Source organism: Pinus tabuliformis, chromosome 8 (assembly GCF_031772625.1).
Source record: "Pinus tabuliformis cultivar Carrire ecotype Pingquan chromosome 8, CPIR1, whole genome shotgun sequence".
NCBI classification, from domain to species: Eukaryota; Viridiplantae; Streptophyta; class Pinopsida; order Pinales; family Pinaceae; genus Pinus; species Pinus tabuliformis.
The window spans coordinates 1,581,741,258-1,581,769,038 of NC_142294.1; the positions used below are offsets into that span (position 1 = coordinate 1,581,741,258).

The 27,781-nt window shown below is 34.3% G+C and overlaps 2 protein-coding genes across 4 annotated transcripts; both read right to left on the bottom strand.

Moving 5' to 3' along the window:
• Positions 1-4,900: 4,900 nt before the first annotated feature.
• On the bottom strand, positions 4,901-8,710 carry LOC149242099 (arogenate dehydrogenase 2, chloroplastic-like). Of its 3 annotated transcripts, XR_016246625.1 has the most exons (4): positions 8,567-8,710; positions 6,694-6,819; positions 5,185-6,530; positions 4,901-5,114 (listed from the first exon to the last, which is right to left on the bottom strand). XR_016246625.1 is itself a non-coding variant. In XM_089374170.1 (3 exons), the coding sequence occupies exons 2-3, from the start codon at positions 6,739-6,741 to the stop codon at positions 5,301-5,303; spliced, it is 1,278 nt and encodes a 425-aa protein (XP_089230296.1). In that variant the 5' UTR covers positions 6,742-6,819; positions 8,567-8,710; the 3' UTR covers positions 4,901-5,300. The 3 variants fall into 3 exon arrangements, 2 of the variants coding, with proteins under 2 accessions (XP_089230296.1, XP_089230297.1); XM_089374170.1 differs by having other exon boundaries at positions 4,901-6,530; XM_089374171.1 differs by lacking the exon at positions 8,567-8,710 and having other exon boundaries at positions 4,901-6,608; positions 6,694-6,822.
• A 4,895-nt stretch (positions 8,711-13,605) lies between these two features.
• LOC149242100 (uncharacterized) lies at positions 13,606-27,095 on the bottom strand. The gene is made up of 3 exons (XM_089370758.1): positions 26,195-27,095; positions 24,886-25,811; positions 13,606-13,851 (listed from the first exon to the last, which is right to left on the bottom strand). Exons 1-3 carry the CDS (start codon positions 27,093-27,095, stop codon positions 13,606-13,608), a joined length of 2,073 nt encoding a protein of 690 aa, XP_089226884.1.
• Between the last annotated feature and the right edge of the window lie 686 nt (positions 27,096-27,781).

Below are 27,781 nucleotides of genomic sequence, written 5' to 3' on the forward strand. Positions count from 1 at the left end.
GAGGCCTCTATTTTCTTCAATTTCCATTAATTTCCTTCAATTTCCTCCTCACATGAAACCTGTGACCTTTCACCTTAATTTTCTCCTATTTTCCTTTATTTTCATAAACAAGTGTGCCAAAAATGCCTTTTTCCCTTTGCCTTTTCCAATTTCCTTTAGCCATAAACACATCCAGTGATGCCCACTAGGATGTCTTTGCCCAACATTCAGCTTGGAATAAGTGTCCCTTAACCATGGTCTTATTTTTCCTTTATTAACTTTTATTACATGGAATTTTCACCAGGGCTGTTACACTGAAGCATTCATAAAACCCAATCCACTAAGCCTGGATTAGAACATACTCGTAGTTCCCCTGACAGGATCTACAAAATACCATGGGTAGAAAACCATCATGCCCAAAACCATGAAAAAAACATCCCATATTTTTTTTTCAGGGCCAGTTGTGTAAAGAATATAACACATACCCAACAAGTACCTCATAAAATGGAATAACCTACCAATGGAAGAGGAGACATGGGAAGATGAGTTTTTCATAAGCAAAAACACCCACAATTAGTCAAGTGTTGATGAAAACACTTGTTTTAATGGGAGGGGTATGTTAAGCCCTATATAAGCCCCATGTTAATCCAAAAAACCCTTAGTAAGCCCTAGATATGAGTTGTTACATTTATATTGTTATATTGTTATGTCAGTGAGAATCTTTCATCATACCATTTCATTATATAATTGTCCGCTTTGTCTCCTACACACACACACACACAAATGATATCTAGTATTAGGATCATCAAACCTTGTCTCATACATTGTATTCATTGTAAAAGGAGGTTTACCCCTCGAAGTGGACTATAATTATTAGGTTCTTATCATTTTTAAGGTGCATGGTTCATAACAACTTTACAAATCCCAATTTGATTTTGATATGAATTTCAATAAGATGACTACAGTGAGTTACTTAATTGTGGATAGTTCATGGCAAATGAAAAACCATTTGTGATAAATGATGGTTCATCATTAACTAAAAATCACTTGGTGTAATGAATAGTTCATGTTAAGCTAAAAAAACCTTGAGAATTTTAATGGTCGAGGGTATCCCATAGAAATCTAGGATGAAAGAAAAAACATGATGGTGGTTGATGATGATAAAAGGGGAGTGGAAAATATGTGATCCAAAAATTGTTATTAAACCATGTACAAGAAAATTTTCTTAAAGAATGAGTGGATACAACCACTGGTGACACATGTATTATGGTGGAGGGTGACATTTTTTATATAGACAAAGTAATGATTATATTTTTTGTTGATACGAATGTTAGTTAAAACTAATTTAGAGATGAATATTAAAGAAGAATGAAGATTAAAAAACGTAGAAGAAGATGAAGATTGAACCAGTTTATGAGATAAATGACAATAATTAAATATTCAAATCACAATTATTCATTGGGGGGTGGGTTGGGGGGGGGGGGGGGGGGGGTGGGGTGTATGAAGGATTAAACCCCACTTCTAATCATTCATGTCTAGATAATGTGATTGCATTGTAATATGTAATGAAATAGACTATGCATAAGTATATATAAGAATACGATGAGGACAATAAGAGAAGCTAAGGATGGATATTTCACAGAATTAATTTAGAGGTTTATGAGATATTATGAGAAACAATATTAAATGTGGTTGACCAAAATATATTTTTTATGGCATTTTGTTATGATCACCAATTTGATATAAAGGGACCTATTATACAATAGAAATTCACATGAGAATGAAATATTGAATATAATTTCTTATTTAGAGCTTGACTGAGTGTAAAATCCCAGTGTCATTTCCTTGATATAGTTTTGATATACTTGTTAAAGCTTAAATTGGTCAATGTGGACTAATGCACCTCATCTAGGTGGATTCATGACTAAGCATATATTAGCATAGAACTAAACAAATGCCCAACAACATTGGAAACATTTATTGAGATACCCCTTAGGATATACGTATCTATATACCTATATCCACACACACACACAAAACTCCTTTTAAGAACCAAGAGATTTGTGTCTTAATTCCATTTTGATCCATCTGAACACTTAATAATTTTTTAGTTAAAATGGATCTTCAATGGTTACAATTGAATGCAATAAAATGAAATTTCATTTGAGAATGACACATGACATAGAAATTGAAGGCTTTATTTTGTTGTGCTTTATTCCACTTCACCTAAGAATATGGGAACAATAATAGCAAGAACACTAGGTCATTTCACTTTTGAAAATTCCTACAGGAGTTTTGGTCTAGTATTTCATTGATTAGTAGATGGATATCCTATTACATTGCAAATAAAATCTTTGAAAACAATAGAGACTATAATCCCAACTTTCGAAATTTGAAGCGAGGTCCATACCCTTACAAGGACAACAATTGCAATGATATTGTTTTCCTTAACATGTACTCAATTTCCCATGACTCCTTTATTCTTGACACCCAAATAGAAATGTTTGGGTTGTTTTTCTTGTCTTAGAGATGAGGCAAAAGAGGAGGATTAATTCAATGGAAAACTCAATCCTAGTGGGTCAGTGCCTTTCAATGCTCTTTGGTCTAACTAATGTTGTCAAAAGAAAATGAATGTTGGGAAACTATTTGATAAAACTTGTGAAACATGTTTGGGTCTTTGAAACAAAATATTTTTTGGTACATTTCTTAACAAAATTCTTAAACTACTTTTATCCAAATAAGATATATATGATAACCATTATATGTCTATGTTTTTATCAAGAACCAATATCTAATTATCCAATAACTACCAACACATTGTAAAAAATTATTTCCTCAAGATTTGTTGCACTTTTAATTGCAATACAACCTAATGAAGCATTTTCCATATGTGTATGGGGAACTAAAATGAGATATTATTCATACCTACATGTTTGTCTATATACCCTAGTTTTTGAAAATATAATGGCAATCTCATATCGTAAACAACTTCTAATAATTGTAAAGGACTGACCCAAACTTTTATTTCTATAATGCAACATAGAATAACCCAAGACGAAATGAAACATCTAAGTATAATGAAAATTTTAGGAACTCCCATCTCTTAAATTACTCTCTATTGGCACACATGTCTACCAATGATCTCATGTTGCTATTATTGCTTCTATTATAATCATCAAGATAATCCATTTTTCCCATATAATTTGAATAATTTTTTTTAATAATGCAAAAGTTATAATCAAAATAGAAGAAGAACAAATAGATCTCCATTTATCTAACAATAACACCACACATATTCAATCCCTCCTAAAATTCATATGCACATTGCCACCATTGAGTTGAAGTGAGTGGAATCACATCCATCCATCCTATTAATGGATGCCACATTGTGCCTATATCTAAAAATGGCAGAAAGGTGTCCCTTAAGAAAATCCCTTACTTTAATTTATTTGATGTGGACTTGACATCTAACAACTTTGCTATAAATGAGGGGGGAAATCAAGTAAGCAACTCTATAATGTTCATCTTCTTTATGCATATGACATGCAGTCAAGTTGTCGTTAGATCCATTCTCATGATTTATTTTTAATGGGTACAATAGAGATGAATTAATAAGCAACTCAAGTACCATGACACTACTAGTCAATAACACTATTATAATTATTATTATTGATTCCTCCACCTTGGGTGTTATCCCGTGAAGCCAAACATTGTTGTTATTTTAAACTCATCTATGAATGAGACCTAATGACTATGCTAACTTCTTGTGTGTTCTTAACTGCAATAATAAACAAATGCATATAGCCATGAAGAACTTCGTGCCCTACCCCCATCATAATAAATTGTGTTTCAAGAACATGGATCTGAATGATCCAATAATCTATCTAATGTTTTGACCTAAAAAAATGTGTTAAAATTTATAATGGAAAATGATAAATAATAAACAAATGCATATAGCCACGAGGAACTTGGTGCCATACCCCATAATAAATTGTCTTTCAAGAACAGGGATCTCAATAATCCAATAATCTATATGATGTTTGGACCTTAAAAAAAATTAAAATTTATAATGGAAAATGATAATGATGTGGATAGAGGTCAATATGTGTATCAAACGATAAATAGCCTAACCAACGTGTAAATAAGAGTGAAACTAATCAAAACCCCCTCACTTGTGGCCAAGACCAATTCAAAACAAGGAGGAGAAGCTTGAATCATTAATTCTAACACAAATCAAAGCCTCAATGGTATTTTGGGACCTCAACTTGTGGTGAATGATTCGTTCTAGAGTTATGTTATGAAACAACAACAAACCCAACAATGTTTAAATATGGAAGCAACTAAATCCACCAAAACTCCTAAAAATATGACAATAATTTTTTCCATTCCAAAGCTCATGCCATTCTTTCCATAGTTATGTTATGAAACAACAACAAACCCAACAATGTTTAAATATGGAAGCAACTAAATCCACCAAAACTCCTAAAAATATGACAATAATTTTTTCCATTCCAAAGCTCATGCCATTCTTTCCATGCATCCAGATAAACTTGTCTTATAATGAAGAATCCTTTCCATACATCAAGATAAACCTATGTTGTAATTTTATTCATATAATTAATTTCAATATTATTTTTATTATTTATCCTTTAATTTAATTATAAGAGTAATTCTAATTCTAATTCTTTCGCTGGTTAAATAAATTAGAGAAACTTTCAAAAACCAATACAATAAATTACAATATCATGTACCATAATCTTGTCCAAAAAGAAAAACCAATTTAGGAAAGGTGAAACAATGAACGTGAAATATTGAATAGTTGTTTTTGAAAAATATTATAATTACTCGCTGGCCTTCAAGGAGGGGAGTGCTCTCCAACATGCGAGGAGAGGAATGCCTTATTAAACAAGGGTAGAAGTCCTTTTAACTTTGCTAACATGTAATGAAAATTCTTAAACATCAGCCAATACATCAACCACCTAGTACCCCTCTTAGGAGGAAAATATTCCTCTTAGAAGACACGCATAAGGAAAATATTCCTCAGGAGACATACATAAGGAAAGTAATATGAAAAAGGGCAAATCTGCTCAGAAAAGTATTGTCATGGTCAAATCTACTATTCTACTGCAGGGGACCTACAATGGGATTACAATAAACAAAGAAAAGTATTGTCATGGTCAAATCTACTATTCTACTGCAGGGGACCTACAATGGGATTACAATAAACAAAGGATACAGAGCATTGTGAAAGAAAGCTCTAAAAATACTGTAGTCTCAAAACCTCTAGGAATTGGCGAGGGCCAGATAGAAATCATAAAGGCCTATTTAACTTTATTAACTACATCAGATAGCTCCTTAACGACATTAGACCGCTCCTGTATTTTCTGCTCCTCGGAAGAGTTATCTGAAGGTTGAGAATTTTGCATTTCAGCAAATGCTGAAATTTGTTGAGAAACTTCCTCAGTGCTAATCCCTTCAAGTAGTTGTTTTCTAACTATTTCGTGCAACTGCCCTACAAGCTGTTTCTTTAAAGCATCGAAAGCCATCTCCAACCTCTCCAACTGCTCTGTTGCATTATTATTATACATAAATAAACCATAATAAAGATCAAAGCTGTCTCCACAAGTGTTGGCAACAATTCCGAGCAATGTTTCATAACCTTTAGTATTAATTGGAGTAGATTCTAAGTTTAACTTGGCTAACATCCTCCCCACACTGTGGGTAATAAATTGACTTTCAGCAGCATTACGATCATGTTCAGCACATGACATCTCAACCATCCTGCATCCTTCTTTTGCAAATATATCCAGAAACTTAGAACAACGTTCTGCTCTTGCTCCTTGGCCAACTCTAACCTTCTCATAAACAAAGGGAAGGCCACCCCACCCAGCTTTCCCGCTCTCAGGCCCAAACATAGGATGGGTGCACAATATATCAAATTCTGGAGGCAATACCTGTAAAAATAGATTGCGTGGAAACTCTTTGACCGAAAGGACATCTGCAAATAATGTGTTTCTCTTCAGTCTTTGAGTTGGAAACGACCTCAGCACAGATTCTGTCGCTATGATGGATGAACATAGCAATATCACCTCAGGATGCTCTTCACAAAAATCATCTGCGTCATTGAAGAAAGAAACTCCCATCTTTGGAGCAATCTCCCCATAATCTGTTCGGGAATGAGCCAATACCGTATGGCCTTGCCTAACAAGGGTTTTTGCAAGAAATTGACCAAAATTACCAAATCCAACAATACCTATCTTTAACAGACCATTCTTCTCCAGGTCTTCACTTTTCTTGGATTCATAATCAAATGGCTGAGCAGAATCCAATGCTTTAATCTCCAGATGTTTGAGAAAGAAAGCATCCTCTCTATTTTGTTTCTTCCCAACAGAAAACAGAGAGATTGGTCTACTGTTGCATATTCGTGCCGGTATCAAAGGCTGTTTGACACCAAAACAAGGCTGTGAAGACTGAAAGCAAACAGCTGAAGTTTTAAATGAAGCAGCCATGCATTGAAACTGAGACATCTCCGAGCTTTTGGCGTACTTGTACTGCAGGTTGGAGTAAAATGATGCAATGTCAGACAGATCGGGCCCTAAGTTCTAGTCTCAGATAGGAATGCAATCCAGCTGGAGCGTTTATAATCAAAAGTCAATTTTCCTTCATCAGCTAACCAAACCCCACAATTTCATTTTTATAAGACATATTTCTTACCAGCGAAATATTTGGTGCTGCAGTAATATTTGACAAGTGAAGCAACATATAATGAACGCCAGAAACTTTAAGTTCATCAAGAAATTGGTAAATTAGTCCTCCCTTTATAATAAATCATGTGTCATCCTGCATGAAAGTACAAGGGCCTCATAAGATTAAAATCCTTAAAACACTGACAGGTACAACTACAGCGTAGAGTCAGTCAAAGTGCACAACATCGTAAAGAATAATCCACTTGGGAAATATTAATATTTTTACTTAAAGAATAAAAGTCATAGGGTACGAGGGTAGTTCAAATAGCATTTCCTTGATGGGGAAAACATGATTCAAAGTTCAATTCTCTAGAAATGTTTTATAAGATTAAGTTCAAATCTCTATAACTATTTAAAAAAATCATCTTTAAAAATAACAGAGAAAAAACTAGAACAAAGGAGAAACTGTCTGACAGCTCATTCGCGGATTTAGCATCTGCATATCTATCGAACCATAAACCGCCAGAACTATACAATTTATTTTTAGAAGAAATGTATTTGATTAATCATATCTAGTAAGCACCAAAAGTCATATTTTTGACTGCAGAAAGAAAGGATATCGTTTGGCTTAAATGACTCTACATCATCCAAAGAAGCTTACTGTACACTTTGAATATTCATCGGAAATAAGTCTACAGTCCAAGAAAAAATCTCCCAATCAGCGAGCATGACTGGCACAAGTCAAACTGATTGAACATCTGGGATTACAGAGATGCTTTGACACCAAACTCAAATGTTCACAAGTCTAAAAAGTCACATCTCATGAAAAAACGAAATATAACTGTATTGATACTAAAATAACCAAAAATGGCCGTAATAACTTATAAGTGAAAATACTCAGGACCGGCATGTAAGGACTGTTCAAACATGAAAAGCAAGGTTGCGAACGGCAAAATTCCTTAAGCCAACTAACTCCTCCAAAGAAAATCCAATCTCCTAATATGAAAAGCAAAAGAACTTAATTTTGATGCAGAACCTCACATATTGACGCATATAATGCCTAAATCCTTTAAAAATACATGTCCACAGACAGATTTTTGACAGATTTTTGACAGTTACCTGCCAAATGCGAGGTGAAAAAAATATATATTGGACAAAAAACAGCGAAAACTCTTTTTGACAATTGAAATGCCTAATACTTTCTCGCAGAATGAGCATTGAAATGCCTGATCCTCATTAATTGAAAAAATACTGCTTCACTTCATAAGTTTATATGCAAAGAAAGATCTTTAACAGTCCAGAATTATATTTGACATAAAAAAGGAACATTTTTTTTTTTTACGGCTGAAATGATTGATACTTCTCACTAATTTGACCGCTTTAATGTCTGATCCTAATTTGATTCCATTCAAAGAACGCTGAAATGCCAGATCCTCATTTGATTCTGATTCAAAGAACGCTTAAATGCAAAATATTATACAGACTTGACAGTATTTTGCTAAATGTGAAATCGAAGAAATAACTGAACAAAAAAATAAAAAGCGAAAAGTAGACAAATTCTTCAGTTGAAATGCTCAATTTCTTACATATGCGTGACACTGAAATCCATAATTTCATAGTTAAAGAAACAATGTTTGAGCAGCAAAAACAACATGCTTACTGTGAGAGTTCCTAATTCAGAATATCTTTAGTTTTATCACACGGATTTTCTGATATTAAGGCCTAAGACGCCTAACAGCTTACAGACAACACAGGAAAAATTTAAAACTAAAAATAAAGATACAAATTTGTCTTGAAAACCAAAGTTGCATCAGACCTCGAAGCCAAATCCCGCGAGAGATTTAAAGAACACAAAACACAAATATGAATAGTCATTGCCAAGGAAAAATGGCGATATTTACCTGAAAATGTTCCCAAACCCTTGCCACTGATGACAGATATATGTGGAACAGAGAGAATTCAATAAAAAGCACTTCCTTTAGAACTTCGAGTTGCAATGTATACACGAACGTAAAACCGAATATCGGAGGAGGCCTTATATAACAGAATTTGTTATCTAGAATTTCCATGGCTTCCCTCCATCCAACGGCGTGGGATGCTAGCCGGAAAACATGGAAACAATGAGAGCTGTTGATCCTTGAAAGCCACATCTATGTAATCCGGGTAAATTCGATGCGGATGAGACTGTTACACACGTAGCTTGTAACATTAAACATAACAATCACAAGTCAAAACTGGTTTTCCCTTTAGCAATTTACAATTCACAATTTTTAAGCTCGTTTATGATTTCATGAATAATTAATTAAAAAATATATTTAATATAAATAAATATATGGAATGATATTTTATTCAAAAATAGATAAATTAATTCTTTTTATGAATTTATCTTTTCTGAGCAAAAGACAGTTTTTATTTTATTTTATTTTTATACACTTAATAAATTGAATTTTCTAGAATAATTTTTTATTTTTATAAATTTAATAAATTGAATTCTTTAAAATAAGTTAAATTTTGTATATTTAAAATTCGTATTAATTAAATTATAATTATAGCATTTTATATTTAAAATTCTCAATGAATTAAATTATAACTTCGCTCTGGGAACTTGAGGTAGAATTTAAAACGTTGAATTTTATTGCTTTTTAATTTATTTTGTATTTAAAATTAAACGATAAATGAATTCGTAAAGAGTTTAGACTTCTGTGATTTATATTTGATTGTGAGAATGATTTTAGCAAAATTACATAGAGAATCATTTGTCTACGTGTTTTGAACCAATTAGTGTGGTTCATCGTCAGGACAAATTTGAGAATGATTTGCTAAAATCATTCTCATAATCAAATGAATTCGTATTTAAAATTAAAATGATAAGTGAAGTTTTGCTAAAATCATTCTCACAATCAAATAAATTCGTATTTAAAATTAAAATGATAAGTGAAGTTCGATTGAAAATTTCTTTAAAAAGATTGATTTTGATTCTTTTTTAATCGATTTTATAGATAAATGTTTTTCTAAATAATCACATTAAAATAATGTGATTATTCGGAAAGACATTTATCTATAATATGATTATCTCACATCTAATTGATTTTATATTTAACTTGAATGTTTAGAAATTTAAATATAATTCTTAAATAATATAAAATAATTTAAATATTTAAAATTATATTTATAAATTTTCTCTACAAAAAAGACAATTTTAAAAAGATTGAATTTAATTGTTTTTAACTTATTTTGTATTTAACTTTAATATTTAAATAGTGCAGATTTTAAATAATGAAAGATTTCTATTTGAATGATAATAATTATAACTTTTCCTGCCGAGAATTAAAAAAATTGGTTAAATTTGATTTCCTTCTAACTTATTTCTTTATTGAACTTAATTATTCGGGAATTTTTTTACATATATTTGGATGAGGATGGGTAATTCTAGGTTTTCTCGGAGGATATATATATATATATATATATATATATATATATATATATATATATATCCTATTAATTTGTTATTTTATTAATTAGAATATTTAAAAAGTTTTGTTTTGTTTTTTTCAATCACCTTGACATGAAATTTATAAAATAATTTATTTAAAATAATTATTAATATTAATAATTTAATAAAATTATGATAATTTCTGAGGAGGAAATAATAAGAAATTAATTAATTTTATTTTAAAAATTAATAAAAGTAACATTTTATTTTAAAAACTTGTATTAATTAATTAAAAAATTTCCCTGAAAGTTTCATAGAAATTGTTTTTTTTTTAATAGGTAAGATTATATTTTTAAAATATAGATTATATTTCCCCGAAAAAAATTGAACAAAAAATTATTAAAATTTTTACTTTTCTAGTTTTAATATCTTTTCTAGTTTTAATATATTTTTAAAAGGTTTTTAAAATAATGTAAGATTGGTAAAGGTTTTAAAAATAATGTAAGATTGGTAATAAATGGAATATAATTATAAAATTAAACATTGTTTAATTTGGTTGGAATGATTAAAATTTAATCAACATATTATTAATTATGATAAATTTTCAAATTTAGGTGGAATGATTAAAATTGACTAATCATGTTATTAATTATGATAAATTTTCAAAATTGTATTGATAATGAGATGAAGCTTTTCATAAGAAATTAATTAATTTATATATATAAATTTGTGTAATTTGATTTTTATTTTTTTTAAATAAGTTAAATAATTTTTAGTTATATATCATGATTTTTTTTTATTCAAAATAATTATTTTTTTAATTATTTTAATATTTTTTTTTTGAAATTTGTAATATATTATTCTGTGAGATTGTTATTTTTGGTGGTTTAAAATGTGTTTTTGATTATTTAAATGTATTCAACATTATAAAAAAAAATTGTAGAACATCTAAATTATGTAGGTTGCACTAGTCAAACTTGTAATTTTAACAAATATCTACATAATTTTTATAAAATTTGCTAGAAAATATGCACATGTACAAATATCTGAAAAAATATTATAGAAATACAATAATTAAATCATGGAAAATTAGATTTAACATCCTGAAAAATTAATAAGACATTGTGATACCAATCAATCCTTATTTGATTTCATGCCAATTAAAAATATTTTTTGTAAAAGAACTAAAATATAGAAAAGTTAAACAAAAACCTTAAAAAATAAAATAGGAAGTTAAAATTTAAACAATTTCATATTAAAATTCTTATCCATCAAGGAAATTACAATAATTTTTTTATTAAATTTGGAGAGAATTTTAAATAAAAATTAGTTGAATTTGGAGAAAAATTTAAATAAAAATTAATTGAATTTAGAAAAAAATTTATATAAAATTAGTTGAATTTGTTTAAGTTTAAAATTATTCTTTTATATTTAGTAATAGGAGTTGCTTTTAATGTGACTTTTTGAAATTTCAAGTGGAGGTGCAATCTTGATTTTTGTTATTTAAACTGGTTTTCTGATTACGTATATGAATTCAACACCCTGAAAAACTCCTAGGGAAATAGGAAAAATAAATTGGAAAAGTTTTCAAAAGGTCTCATTAAAGACAACTAGCTAGTAATATAATTCGTGTTTAAGTGGAACATTTTTTTATTTTTATTTTGTAAGTTTGATAGGACTGCGACCATTGCCAATTTAGCTACCCCAAGGGGACGTGTTTAAGTGGAATGTGATTTTATATAAATGGTTGGGTTAAAGTTAAAAACAAATTATTTTAAAGATATTTTATTATTAATATATTAAAATTATAATTAGGTCAAATTACCAATTGTTTTTATAATTAGGGTTTTGACAACCCATGTATGTTGACTCGGTCAAATTAAAAAAAATAATAATAAAATAAAATTATAATTAAACAAAGTCTTTCGGTAGGAATTACATGAAAGATTTTTTTTTGGCCAAAGCGTTTTGAACCAACAAGTGTGGTCCATCATCAGGACGAGAAGAGGCAGACCATGACAAAGGCTTAAATAGACATAATTTCAACTAAAGACTATATTTGAACAATTTTGTTTAAATTATAATATTAATTTATTAATATATTAAAAACAAATATTATTAAGTAATGGCTATATTAAACGGCTAGTTTTTGAAATATTTAAATAATGATATTATTTCATTAATTTATTAAAAATATTAATAGGTAACGACTATATTAAATGGCTAGTTTTTGAAAAATAATATTTAAATTAATTAATTAAAACCAAATATTACTAGTTCTTGAAAAATAATGTTTAAATAATGATATTAGTTTATTAATTTATTAAAATATTAATATGTAAGGGCTATATTGAACTGCTAGTTTTTGAAAAAATATTTAAATACCGAAAGACTTTGTTTAATTCATTATGGATCACAGAAGCTTGAATACAAATTTTTTATAATTTTTATTAATTTTTGTTAAGTAGTTGTAAAGTTGACTTGATCAACTAAGTGATGATGTTTTTTGTTTTGTTTTGGTGGGTAATCTCTTAAAAATTACTATAATATTTTTTTTCCATATCATATATTTAAATATGAAAATTATATCATTTTAACTTTACACTTTATTTATATAAATTAAACCATTGCATATCCATCTTAATTTCATTCTAAGTCTTGGGTATGAAATCTCTAGAGGTGCAAACATTTCTTCGAGTTGTGAATTCAAAAAAAAAGTTTGCACCTAGAGAGATTCGATCCCTCTGAGTTTTTGTTAATTTTAGGTATGTTCTATTCTTAGAGCAATTTATTTCAATTTTCACAGTTAGCTCCATATCTTTTCCATAATAGCAATCACATCAGCATTAAAGTAAACTGCAGATAGAACATAAACATAAATCGCAAAAGACAAGCCAAGACAAGAGGACACAAGATGTGACGCTAGCCAGGGACAAACCCTAATGTGGGGAAACCCTTGATCAATTATTCTTATATGTTCTTCAATAGTTCAACAGAGAGAGAGAGAGAGAGAGAGAGAGAGAGAGAGAATACGTTTACAACAGAAGTCAACACTTTGACTTATCTAGATAAGAGCATAGATCATCTCTAAGAAGATGATACATGAGATCAGTTGAAGACATGCTGCTTCAACTAATTCTTCAAGGTGACTCCTTCACCTATCGTTGTGCTGCATTTCGTCATCATGTTGCACCTCACCATGCTACACCATGCTACACCCATCATCATTATTCTGCATTTCATCACACTTCATTAATCATGACTGTACCCATCACTGTACTACATTATGTGCCATTGTTGCACCATGTTGCCATCCTGACCTATGTGTTGGCTGCACCTTGCTTGCTTGTTGTCCTCAGCATGCTTGTTGTTGCATGCTATTTGTCCCTTGCATGCTAGCTGTAACATTGCATGCTTGGTGTATTTGCTGCTAAGTACCATACAACTGTCCCAATGTTAGTTAGTTGTCCCTTGCATGCTACTCTCCTTCGGAGATAGATGCTCCAGCTATTTCGGTAGTTCTCGGCAGTTCTGGTAGTTCCGGATGTTCCCGATAGTTTTGGCAGTTCCAGTTGTTCCCAACAGTTTTGATAGTCCCGACAATTCCGGCTTTTCCGACAGTTCCGACTTTTCTGGCAGTTTTGGCTGTTTCAGCAGTTCTAGTAGCTCCAGAAGTTCCGGCATTTCCAGCTTTTCTGGCTTTTCTGAAAATTTCTTCTTTTCCGTCAGTTCCGGCTTCTTCGTCAGTTCCGGCTTTTCCAGCAGTTCCAGCTTTTCCGACTTTTCCAGCAGTTCCAGCTTTTTTTGGCATTTTCAGTTTTTCCGGCAATTCCGGCTTTTTTGACAGTTCTGGTTTTTCTGGCAGTTCCATATTTTCTAGCTTTTCCAGCTTTTCCGGCAGTTCCAGATTTTCTGGTAGTTCTAGTTTTCTAGCAATTCCTGGCTTTTCTGGTAGTTTCGGCTTTCTGCCCTCTAGATCAGGGCAACGTTATTCCTTAGGATCTCTCCTCCTACTAAAACCCAAAGACAAGTAGAGAGAGGAAGAGATCCCAAGCGTGTTGAAATGACTTGAAGGCCACCTCTATTTACACTAAAATGTTGAGCACATGTAGGGTTTATTTGGTTGCTGGCCAACCTTGACGAATTGTCTTATAACTCAAATAAATTCATAACTCCATGAATACTTATCAGAATCGAATGATCTTTAGATCAATCCTGCACCTCTCAATGAGAGGGATCCAAGAAAAATATCAGCTGCCATAAATAAGATGACCCACATGGAGTTTGGACCTAGTTGCCAATTTTAACACCCCCTCTCAACTAGGGAGAACTCCATCTGTTGATCCATATGTCCGACTGTACTATCCCTGCCATCAGTGCCCTGCACTGCTCTGCTCTGCTTTGATCTACTGAGCTCTGTTTTGCTTTGCTGAACCATGAAGAAGAAGAATTGATCGAGAATGTCTCATACCATTCTCTACTGGTCACATTCATCTGAAGAGAGTGTGTCACATCACTCTTACTGACTCAAAGTTAGTTTTATTGATCCCAGATCGATATCACAAGAGAGTGTCTCAAACTACTCATACTGATCCCAGATCAATTTCATTGATCCCAGATCAATGTCACAAGAGAGTGTCTCAAACCACTCATAATGATCTCAGATCAGTTTCATTGATCCCAGATCAATGTCACAAGAAAGTGTCTCAAACCACTCATACTGATCCCAGATCAATGGAGGTCATCCTAGCATAGGGAGTACGGTAGATACAACGATGCATCCATCGATAGTACTACTATGGTCCCTATCCTCATTTCCCTGCTCATTGATCAGATGAGAGGTACTTTCCATGAGTCCCAGATTGCATGGGTAGGATGCCTCGACAGGAGAACTAATCGTCTTGTCCACAGGAGAACGAATCATCCTGCCAGTGGATGCCACAGAGAACTAATCATCCTAGCCCACAGGAGAACTAATCATCCTGTTCCATATTCGCCACGAAGAACAAATCATCCTAGCCCACATGAGAACTAATCATCCTGTTCCATAGTTTCCATGGGAGAACCAATCATCCCACCCATAGGAGAACTAATCATCCTGTTCCACAATTGCCACAGGAGAACTAATCATCCTGACCCATAGAATAACTAATCATCCTGTTCATAGCACACCACCAGGGGAGGGTGAGTCACCCTGTGGTCATATGTTGCTCCAGTAAGTACCCCAAGCCCCCAGAGCTCCTAGAGCTCAATGCATGCAACATGCAGGACCCTTATAAGAAGGTCTCTCAACGACTCTAAGTTGTTCGGGAAAGTCACATATTTGACCTTTCCTTGGGGCTTTGGCAAAATGTCTGCGACCTGTACATCAGTCTCAATGCAATGGAGCCTCCTTGCTCATCGACTTACCATATCGCAGATAAGGTAGTATCTGATGTCTATCTGCTGGAGAAATCATCAAATATAGGATTCCTCAATAATCAAATCCCCCCTCTGGTTGTCACAGAGAATCATAGTGGTATTCATCATGTGTACAAACAACTCACTTAAGAGCTTCTGGAACCATGCAGCTTCACACAAGATCATAATCGTAGCTATGTATTCGGTCTCAGCAGTGCTTATAGCAACCGACTTCTACTTCCTACTCATCCATGATATCGAAGCAGAATCCATAGAGAACCAACACTGAGAAGTTCTCTAGTGATCCTCCACACTGCCTGCCTAGTCAGCATTCGAATAATCATGCAGTTTCATATTTCCGGCAGTGTATCTCAATCGATGAGAGATTGTGCCCTGAAGATATCTCAGAAGATTCTTGGCACCAATCCAGTGAGGCTCAACCAAATATGAGCTCACCATGCTAACTGCAAAACATATGTCTAGACGGAAGTTCACCAAGAACATCAACACAAATGAGTTTATGAAACTCAGATGCATTTCCCAAATTTGGTCCGACATAACTACCATACAACTTCTGAAAGTTAAGATCCTCAAGGTAGTCACAGGCTTGCAGTTGATCATTCCACATCCGGAATCCAACTCCCTCTTACTTCTGCAAATGAGAGGGTTTGCACCTGTCAGAATAGGTCGTCCTCATAAAGTGTCGGTATGAGAGGTTTATCATCGACAACCTTCAGGTAATGGTTTGGATTGGTTTCATTCCTAGTGAATCTCAGCTTCATCAGACAGCTATCAATCCTCTCATACTATGCCCGGGGTGTTTTGCTTCAAGCCATAGAGGGCTTTCTTCCACCTATATACATGAGATTCCCGATCATGAATCTCAAACTCCTTAGGTTGTTCCAAACCTGTGGACCTGCTGCATGAGGGGAATGGTCCCCTTATGAGATTTTCCTTTGGTACATCTCAGGCATGTACCTTCATGCTCTACTTGACTTCAGACATCCCTATCACCATTTGACTCACATCAGGTAGGGCCCCATAGGTAGACCTTTGGTGGTATAGATGCGATATGTCAATTGACATGATCCCCAATGGACCATCCTGCAACTTGATACAAATTTCCAACCCTGAACCCATGAGAAAAAGCATCTTTGAAAATTATATTTTTTAACACGTACCTTTCCATCAATGAATGCCACCATGAAACCTTTGACTTCCATTTCTGAGATGGACACCAGGTTCTTCCTGTGATCAGGTATATAAAAGAGATTTGTAAATGAATCGAGTTACCCTTATTCAATTGAGAGTTAACATTCCCTACACCCTTTCCGGGATAGGTGGCATCGGCTCCAAGTATAATCCCATGATTGTTTCCATATCTACCAAATTAGAGAGTGCACCCATCTATCCGATGAAGTGCCTTGAAGCACTACAATCTATAAGCCAGATTCCCAAAGAATTTGAAGGAGAGGGTCAATACAAGATAATGCTTCTTTATCTTATCAGAAACAACATTTGATTCTTCATACCTGGGGTTCCTCACTTTCTATGAAGAGTCGGCCATTTCCTTGATGTCCTACATTACTTGTCATTCCTTTGATCATTAAAGATGTCCCTGGAATGATTGTTATCATCATCAAGTGATGTGTCCCTACCATTCAGACACTCCTTCGCATAATGGCTGAACTAGTTATCTGCCTTTCCTTCCACCCCGAGATCCGGTCTTCCAATGAAGTGATCTTTAGGTAGGCCATATTTCGTTGCACCATTGTGATAATATTCTCTACTTCGACTTCACCCTTGGTGAATTTGAAGAGGGATGAGGAATCCACAGATCCTTTTGTCCTTTCCCAACTGTCTTCGGTGATTGCTCTTTCACTCTTTCTTGGGCATTGTATTTACCTCACCACTGATACCATGTTAATTTTAGTTATGTTCTATGCTTAGAGAAATTTATTTCAATTTTCACAGTTAGCTCCATACCTTTTCCAGATTAGCAATCACATCAGCATTAAAGTAAACTGCAGATAGAACATAAACGTAAATTGCAGAAGACAAGCCAAGACAATAAGACACAAGATGTGGCGCTAGCCAAGTACAAACCCTAATGTGGGGAAACCCTTGATCAAGTCTTCTTATATGTTCTTCAATAGCTCAACAGAGAGAGAGAGAGATAGTACGTTTACAACAGAAGTCAACACTTTGACTTATCTAGATGAGAGCATAGATCATCTCTAAGAAGATGATACATGAGATCAGTTGAAGACATGCTGCTTCAACTAATTCTCCAAGGTGACTCCTTCACCTATCATTGTGCTACATTTTGTCATCATGCTACACCTCACCGCGCTGCACCATGCTGCACCCATCATCACTATGTTGCATCTCATCACGCTTCATTAATCATGACTGTACCCATCACTGTACTACATTATGTGCCATTGCTGCACCATGTTGCCATCCTGACCTATGTGTTGGCTGCACCTTGCTTGCTTGTTGTTCTTAGCATGCTTGTTGTTGCATGCTAGTTGTCCCTTGCATGGTAGCTGTAACATTGCATGCTTGGTGTATTTGCTGCTAAGTACCATACAACTGTCCCAATGTTAGTTAGTTGTCCCTTGCATGCTGCTCTCCTTCGGAGATAGATGCTCTGGCTGTTTTGGCAGTTCCTGACTGTTCTGGCAGTTCCAACTGTTCCCGGCAGTTTTGGCAGTTTTGACAGTCCCGGTAGTTCCGGCTTTTCCGCCAGTTCCAACTTTTCTGGCAGTTCTGGCTGTTTCGACAGTTGCGGTAGTTCCGACATTTCCAGCTTTTCCGGCTTTTCCAGCTTTTCCAACAGTTTCGTCTTTTCCGTCAGTTCCGACTTTTTCGGCAATTCCGGCTTTTCCAACAGTTTTGGATTTTTTGGATTTTATGGCAGTTCCGGCTTTTTCCAGCATTTCCGGCAGTTCCGACTCTTTTGGTAGTTTCGGCTTTTCCGGCTTTTCTGACAGTTCCGGCTTTTTCGGCTTTTCTGGCAGTTCCAGCTTTTTAGCAGTTCCCGGCTTTTCCGATAGTTCCAACTTTCTACCCTCTGGATCAGTGCAACGTTATTCCTTAAGATCTCTCCTCCTACTAAAACCCAAAGACAAGTAGAGAGAGGAAGAGATCCCAAATGTGTTGAAATGACTTGAAGGCCATCTCTATTTATAATTGAGTACATGTGGGGTTTATTTGGTTGCTGGCTGACCTTGACAAATTGTCTTATAACACAAATACATTCATAACACCATGAATACTTATCGGAATCAGATGATCTTTAGATCAATCCTACACCTCTCGATGAGAGGGATCCAAGAAAAATATCAGCTGCCATAAATAAGATGACCCACATGGATTTTGGCCCTTGTTGCCAATTTTAACAGTTTTTTATAGATCTGAAGTTAAGATATATCTAGGCTAGTTAATTATAAAAGAATTAATATATCAGTTAAACATAAATACATTTAAAAAAGAATATATAAAAAGATTTTTAATTATGGAGATTCACCCAATATATTATGGAGACAATGAAATTGTAAAAAATATTTATGGCAATACTATGCACCAATATCATGACTTATTAATAGTACATGAAAACATAAATTGAACTATATATTTTTTATTTAAATTTAATTTTATAACAATTGTTTTAATCAAATTGAAAAACCAAAAAAACATATATATCTCTAATTAAAAAAATATTTCTTAAATATTCTATAAAATTATGTCTTTATCATCATTCTATTAATTATTAATAATTAAATTAAAATTGTAAATGCTAATTTTAAAAATTACTAAAATTCTAAAAACTTTATTTGGAATATATATATATATATAATATACTCTTTAAAAAATAATAATAAAAAATAACAAATTTAATTTTAAAATTTTACTAAATTAAATTAATTGTAATATTTATATTTAAAATGTATTCTTAAAATTTACAAGAACAATTCTTTAAGACTCAAAGTTGGTATTAATGGAGGAAAATCAAGCTATTGCTATAAAGTTATAACTTTTTCTTATAAAATTTGAAGAAGAATTTTAATTTTATATATATATATATATATTAATATTTAATATTTAATATTTAATATTTAATATAAATTTATATTTAAATGGAAGATGATTTTGTTTAAGTTAACAAAGTTGAGCATGATTTTATTTAAGTTTGACTGGTTCAAATTTTAAAAACAAGTTATTGTAAGATTATTAATTTTAGGTGTATTTTAATTTATATACAAAATAGTTTTTGCACCCAAATCTAATTTCAATCATGATTTCTCATTGTTTAAAATATTTTTTTAATGTATAAATAGATTTAACATCTTGAAAAATTTATTGTGTATAAATTAGACTATGCTTAATATAAATTATTAATATTTTTTCGGGGAATTAATTATAATTAATAATATTGATAAATAATATTGATAATATATACCTCTATATAATATAAAGTAGAAATGTTGTAATGTAATGTTCTTTTTAACCCTAAAACTAAAAACAACCCTATGTGAAAATATTTTTACAACTTCATGATATTCACCCATGATATGACCCATGGTATGATAACCCATGGTATTCATGTGGAATATAGCCTATTTAAAATTAAACTAGCCAAGATCATGATACTGACTCACGGTATGATAACCCATGGTATTGACCCATATTAATGTAGAATATAGCCTATTTAAAAGGTGAAATTAAACTAGCCAAGATCTATCTCAACTAGGGATCAATCTCTTCTTTACCAAATGCTGAGAAAGATCAAATGTCTCGAGATGCAAACTTCTTTTCAATGTACTTGTGATGATGGTTGAAAAATCTACTCTTAATACAAAACTTTCTTATAATAAAGACTATTATTGTGTAGAAAAAATTTATTTAAAAACAAGTTTTTAAATTTTTTCGTTCATAACCATTTAAATCAAATTTAAATTAATTGCTATAAATTTTCAAAGGGTTTAATGAAAATGACAGTCACATAGACTTTAATAATAAAATAGTAAGTAATTAATTTATTTAATAATTTTATTTGTAAAAGAGTGGGTTTGCTTATCATAATATTTATTCTCTCATTGTTTATTAAATGTTAGTCTCCAAGACTGGAAGAATAAAATAGTAAGTAATTAATTTATTTTAGAATTTTATTTTTAATCGATTGGATTGGCTTATCATAATTTTTTTTTGTTGTTTATTATTATTAATAATGTTGAAATAATATTTTGAGAATTTTGCGTTGTTTAATAATATATGAGGGATATTATTTATAAAGTGTTAAAAATGCAATAAGAAATTATCAAATTTGATTTTTCCTTAATTAAATTGAGAGAATTTTAATTTCTAGATTAACAAAAATCTATAAGAAATTATCAATTTGATTTTTCCTTAATTAAATTGAGAGAATTTTAATTTCTAGATTAACAAAAATCTTGGAGGCAGTCAACTGAGGTGACATGGCTCTTGTCACTTAGTTAGCTCGGTAAATTTGAGTTGGAGGAGTTAGATTTCAGTTAAGTATGTGTGATTGCTAATTTGTAGTAACCAAAGTCAGTTATCTCAAGTTGTTTTCAGTTAAACTAGTTCCAACTATTGGGAGAACTAGTGGAAGGTTAGTTGTGTAGTGGGATTTCAGTCAAACTTAGTGATCATCCAGTTAACTGATCAATCAGGCAAAAATAGCTAGTGCATGTAGAGAATTCGAGTTCCCTAGCCGTGGTGGAGATTCCAAGGTAGTGTAACATTAGTTATAGAGTAGTCTTGAGTGTACAGGTGTGGTATGCAGTCAAATGATCAACCTTGGGAATTGCCCAATCCATTTTGGAGAAATTCCTAAATAATAGGGGCCTAATTTCTCAAGGAATTGGGCAAAGAAATAAGGGCTCAAATAGAGGCAGAAATTGACTAAGTCTGGGTTAGATCTTCCCAGTGAGTAAGGAGATATTCACTTGCAGGTTGTGCTCAATTGAGAAAGACAATTATAATACATCTCTATTCATCATATTTGCAAGTAGACATTGGGGTTTTAGTAGATTGCTTTCCCTAGAAAAAATATTGCGTGCATGTGTGTTATTTCTTATTGCATGTTTGAAATTTTTGTTCTAAATTGTGAATTAACTTTCACAGAGTAGTAGAGTAGGTATGTGTCTTGTGATTTTGATTAAAATTTCATTAGTAATTGTAAATCTACACCACATGGTATTAGAGAAAGATTCACATTTAAGCAGGAAGTTCAAAGTTGTTTCTCAAGAGGTTCGAATTTGCAGTTCAATGTAGCACGATTTCTTTAAAGCTGAGAAGATGACTTTCAATGGACTGAGGCTAGAGTATGCCTTGGAAGGAAACTCTAATTTCATTGCATGGAAGGATCACATGGAGGCGGTATTCGATGACAATGAAATGCTAGAATACATCAACACAAATGTTGCAAAACCAACGAAATATGATGCCCAAAACCTTGCTTAGTGGAAGAAAGATGTAGCTAAGGCAAGGAGAATAATCTTGGAGGGAGTACGGGATCACATCGTCTCAAATATCCATGGAAAAGAAACTTCTTTTGCAACGTGAAAAACAATGACAAAATTGTTCGAGAATAGTAGTGACCACAAGAAGCTGGAACTCAAGAATAAACTTCAAAGTATCCAGATGTAGAAGAATGACACTTTTCCACAGATTAGTTTCACAGAATGTCATGATGAACTTGGCAAGGTTGGTTTTAATGTTCCAGAAGATGACTCGGTAAGCCTAACCCTTCTAGGACTTTCCAAGAGCTTGCACAACTACTAAGATTCAATGAATGAGAGTGAGTAACTACCGAATTGGGAAAACTTATGGTCTGATTTGGTATAGGAGGAAATAAGGTGAAATACTAGAGATGGAACTTCATCCAAGAGAGAGGATGAAGAAAACTTTGCATTGGTTGGAAAGAGAAAGAAGGGAAAAGGGAAGAAATCTCAATCCAAACCAGAATCCAGCCAAGGGGACAAGAAGAAAGATTCATATAAAATTAAATGAGTCCGTTGTCATGAATTAGGGCATTATGCCATGAAGTGTCCACACAAAAAGGCAAGCAAGAAGATCTTAAGAGGAGCATCAGGTGAAGCCAATTCGAGCTTGACTTTACTCTTATTGCATGCATGACCAACACAGTGATGGGGAGCGTGTGGTACTTGGACTCATGTGCATCATTCCACATGACAAGGTGTGGAGGGGTTTTTAATGACCTGGAGGGTAAAGACCTGCAAATGCACATTCAGCTGGGGTCGACAGAAGGTACAACACATCTAGGGTTGGTACAATCACCTTTCAAAGGGAGTTGGGCTCCCCTCTCAAGCTCAAGAATTTCATGTTCGTTCTAGGCCTAAAAAAAATATCATATGTGTTGCAATTTTAGAAAATCGTGGTTATGATGTGATCTTCAACAAAGGAAAGACATTCTTGAGACACACAACTACGGGGAAGGTGAAACAGATTTGTAAGATAAAGAAAATATTTTTAAAATAATGTAAGATTTGTAATAGATAGAATATAATTATAAAGTTAAACATGTGGAATGATTAAAATTTACTTGACATGTTATTAATTATTATAAATTTTCAAATCTAGGTGGAATGATTAAAATTTACTAGACATGTTATTAATTATGATAAATTTTCAAAGTTTTATTGATAATGGAGATGCAGGTTTTCTAAATTAATTAATTCATTTTTATATTGTTATTTTTAAAATTGGTGTAATTAGATTTTTTTTTTAAATAAGTGAAATAATTTTTAGTTATTATATCATGAGTTTTTTTGTTATTTAAAATAGTTATTTTTTAATTATTTCAAGATTTTGGTTTTTTTTTTTTTGGAAATCTGCAATAATGGTAGGTGAGATTGTGATTTTTGGTAGTTTAATATTTCTGACTATTTAAAATAATTTAATATTAAAAAAATTATAGAACACCTAAATTATGTAGGTTGCATGAGTCAAACTTGTAATTTTTTTTTTTAACTGCAACGGTTGTGGTTTTTATATATTGCAAAAAGAAAAATGGGTCTGTGCCGTAGTGACCCCTATTACATGGTTGTTATCCTTTTTTACTGCCTTTGAGATACAACAATTTCACAGCTTTTGGAAGGATCTTTCCCCATTTACAATTAAACTCCCTTTCATGAGAGTGCATCCGATGTTCGCCATCCGATCTGCTTCACTGTTGGAGGTTCTGAGGATATGATAGAACTTGTGTGAGTCGAAGTCTTGTAAGACTCTCTTCAATCTGCCCAAAATTTTGTTGAGACCAGCGTTGTTGAAGAGTTCCCCCTTGATTAAATTTTTGATTAAAATTTCTGAATCTCCGAAGACTTGGAGATCTTTAGCACCTTTCTCTCTGGCAATAAGACAGGCTTTGAGCAGCCCAAGGATCTCAGCTTGATTGTTCGTTTTCAGGCCTAGGCCCCATGCAAATGTATCTCTAGAAGACCCATCCGTGGAGTAGATGACCCCACCAGTGCCTGCTGCTCCAGGGTTCCCTTTGGACGCCCCATCGAAGAATATAGTAGTTAATTTTTGGGCCCTCCACCAATTTTGGAAGATGTCATCTGGCTCTCTTTTTCACCAGTCCGGATTAGCTTTCTGAGGGGGCAGAAGGTACTTTCGGGGATGTGGCTCTAGGGCCAGCCACCTCTTTTCTTCCGGCGTGAGCAGAGGGTCTTCTTTGTGATACTGCTGCTGGGCCGCTTCCAAGAGCAGAGACTTAGCTTTTACAACAACTTGAATCGGAGAATGTTGTATATCTTTGAAAATCTACTGATTACGTGCCAGCCAAAGTTGCCAGCAAACAAATTTGGGGAGCGTTGTCCATACTTTGCGCCAGAAAGACTTATGAGGGATGCGATGAGGGTAGCAGGCACTCCATGAAGCAAAGAGGTCTGGGACAGAGATCTGAGAAGGGAGGGAGATCTAAAAATCTTGAAGTATAAGTCCCCACACCTCTTTAGCGAAGAGACAATCCAGAAAAAGGTGTTGGGTAGTTTCTAGATTACTTCTACAATGCACGCATCTATGAGGCCCTTTGATCTTCCTTTTTACAAGGTTGTCTCCCGTTAAGAGTTTATTGTGAGCCAAAGTCCAGAAGAAAAAATTAACTTTTGGAAGGGCTAGCGGCTCCCAAACCTGTTTCCAAAAGGAGGGTGGGTGATTACTGTTCTTATAGCCCTATAGAGCCCTATATCCCTTAGCTGCAGTGTAAGTTCCTGTCAGGCCCCAACCCCAACTGTCCCTCATGTACCTGTTGACTGGTGCGGCTTCTTCAAGCAGTTCCTCAAGCAGGTTCTGTTGGTCGCTTAGACGCACAGGGACGCTGTGTAGATCCTAGCCTACCCAATCACCATGACTGTCCCAGTTTGACAAATCGTAAATGCTGTTTATACCTGCTCTTTCTAACCAGTCTCTGAGCTCAGCAATTTCTTCGTTTTCTGCCAGAGGATCGCACCCCATTATGCGATCTTTCCACAAATGCGTGCGCTTGCCGTTACCAGGGATTCTGTACAAGTGTTTTTTGAAAAATTTACTGCTTTTGCAGCAGAGCCTCCAGACCTGCGTGCAAGATACAGAGCTGTCGAATTGCATATTCCTGAGGGCAGCATTATCTACGTATTTTGACCGAAGAGTGACGCTGACAGGATGAGAGGGGTCGTGAATCATTTTCCACAGGAGCTTGCCTCCTAGCGCTGAATTAACTAGGGAGGGGTCACGAATTTGCAGTCCGCCCTCAGCAATCGGCCTCTTGACCAAGTCCCAGTTAACTAAATGCATTTTTTTCTCGTTGCCTTTCCCTCCTTGCCATAAGAAGTCCCTGAGAAGTGTAGAGATCTGGTCCATTACATTTTTGGGAGCCAAGAGGAAAGTTGCTTGATAGATGGGAAGAGTTGACAACTGAGATTTGATTAGGATGGTTTTGCCACCTTTTGTTAACCAATGGCCTCCCCATGCTGCGATTTTAGCTTTGATTTTGCTGATGATATCATTCCAGAGGGACCTCTTATTCACTCCTGAGGTTATAGGGAGACCAAGATACCTGATCCTGTCCCATTGAGCGTGTCCTTTGAACCCCAAGATCTTAGAAATGTTATTGATCTCCTGCTGATCGGTGTTCCAACTGAAGATTTCACTTTTGCTCTCATTAACAAGTGCGCCAGATACCCTGCAGTAACTTCTCAGAACAGTGTCAAAGGCTTTCACAATTCTGGAGGAAGCTCCTCCAAGGAGCAGGGAGTCGTCCGCAAATAGAGAGTGGTTCAGGGGGGCTGATCCATTGGAAGGTTTGAGACTTGGGAGGGAGCAACAATTCTCTCAACTGATAGTTTTCTACTGAGGGAATCCGCCATGAGGATGTATAGAAAGGGTGAGAGAGGGCATCCCTGCCGAATGCCTCTCCGACCATGGAAGAAGTTATATGGGCGGCCATTGATAAGGGGAGCTATCCACGGGGAATCGATACATGCTTTTATGAGCTGAACAAATTGCTGTGAGAAACCAAAAGAGAGCAGAACTTTGCAAAGGAACAAATGGTTAACTCTATCAAATGCGTTTGCCATATCAAGTTTAATCAACATACCTTTCTCCCCTCGCTATTTGCTTGTGTGGATGGTCTCTTGTACTTGAATAACATTATCCATGATGTACCTACCTTCCACGAATCCGCCTTGAGAATTAGAGATCAATCTTTTGAGCAGGGGATTGATTCGGTTGGCTAAGAGTTTGGCTATAATTTTATAAGATGCGTTACACAACGAAATAGGTCTAAATCTTGCAAAAGATTCAGGGTTGGTTTCTTTAGGGATTAGAGCTAGATAGGTGGAGTTGGTTCCTCCTCCTATCTTAGCTTTTTTCATGAAACCTCTTATCATTTTAAATAGATCATCTTTGATAACTTCCCAATAGGATTTGTAAAAATGGATTGTAAATCCATCAGGCCCAGGGGCCTTGTTAGCTTCCATGGACCAAATTACGTTGATAATTTCCTCCTCAGAAATGGGTCTACAAAGCGCTATATTATCTTCAGGGTTAACGAGAAGAGGGATATTAGAGAGGAAGTCAGCAGTTTCCTCATCGTTACCTTGGATTCCATCGTTGTATAAATTCCTGAAATGAGTTTCAGCAGCGTCTTTAACCTGGTTGAAGCCTTTGCAGACTTGGCCCTCCGTAGTTTTGATTTCAGCTATATGATTTCGGGACAGTCTGGCTCTGTATTGTCTATGGAAAAAAGAGGTGTTCCGATCACCAGCCTTTAACCAAAGACTTCTGGATTTTAACCTCCAGTATTCTTCTTCAGCCCGGAAGGATTGATAAGTGGATCGTTGGGCTTTTACTTCCTTGTCCAAGAGCTCTTCTGTGATGTCTTTTTTTTCCATTTCTGTTTGCAGGGAGTGCAACATCTGAACTGCCTCTTTTCTTTGGTTGGTTGGAGTGGGGTCTGGCTTTTTTATCCATTTCTTCAACGCTTGTTTTGTGGCCTTCAACTTCTGTTCCCAGGTATAGCTGGAGGAGCCTGAGAAGGATTTATCCCAAGCGGCTTTAACAGTTTCCATGAAGCCCGCTTTATTGATCCAAAGAGGGCTGAAGCGAAAATGAATGGACCCTAGATCTTCCTCATCTTCTAGAAGGAGTTGAATTGGCTTGTGATCTGAGCTCAATTTAGGCAGAATTTTTGTGATGATGATCTTTTTATTCATCATAATGGTGCTTTGACCAGGAACCTGTCTAGACGAGCAGAGATGTGGTTCATCCCAACACGATTATTAGACCAAGTGTAAAGCCCACGGACTGGATTGAAGTCTAAGAGGTCCCAACTCTAGGAGAGCTCCTCCATAAAGGCCAACATGGAGTCTCTGGTGCAGGAGCCACCCTTCTTCTCTTTTGGTTTCATTACTATGTTAAGGTCTCCCGCTATGATAACGTTACTTGGGGAGTGCTGCTCAAGAAAAAGTGAAAGCGAATTCTAACATTCTCTTTTTTCAGAGTAGTTTACAGGGACATACATATTGAAAAGGGAAATGTTCAACTTACTAGCTTTATGCATGAGTTCTGTGTAGATCCAGTGCTGAGTTTCTTTAAAGTTGTGAAGCTGGAAGGTGCTCTCTGACCAAAGAGTAGCCAGTCCTCCAGAAGTGCCCCTGGCGCTGACTGCCTTACCTGTATTTTTCTTCCACTTTGACTTACTGATATCTAGAAGGGCTTGCCCTTCAATCTTGGTCTCTTGGAGCATGAGGATGTC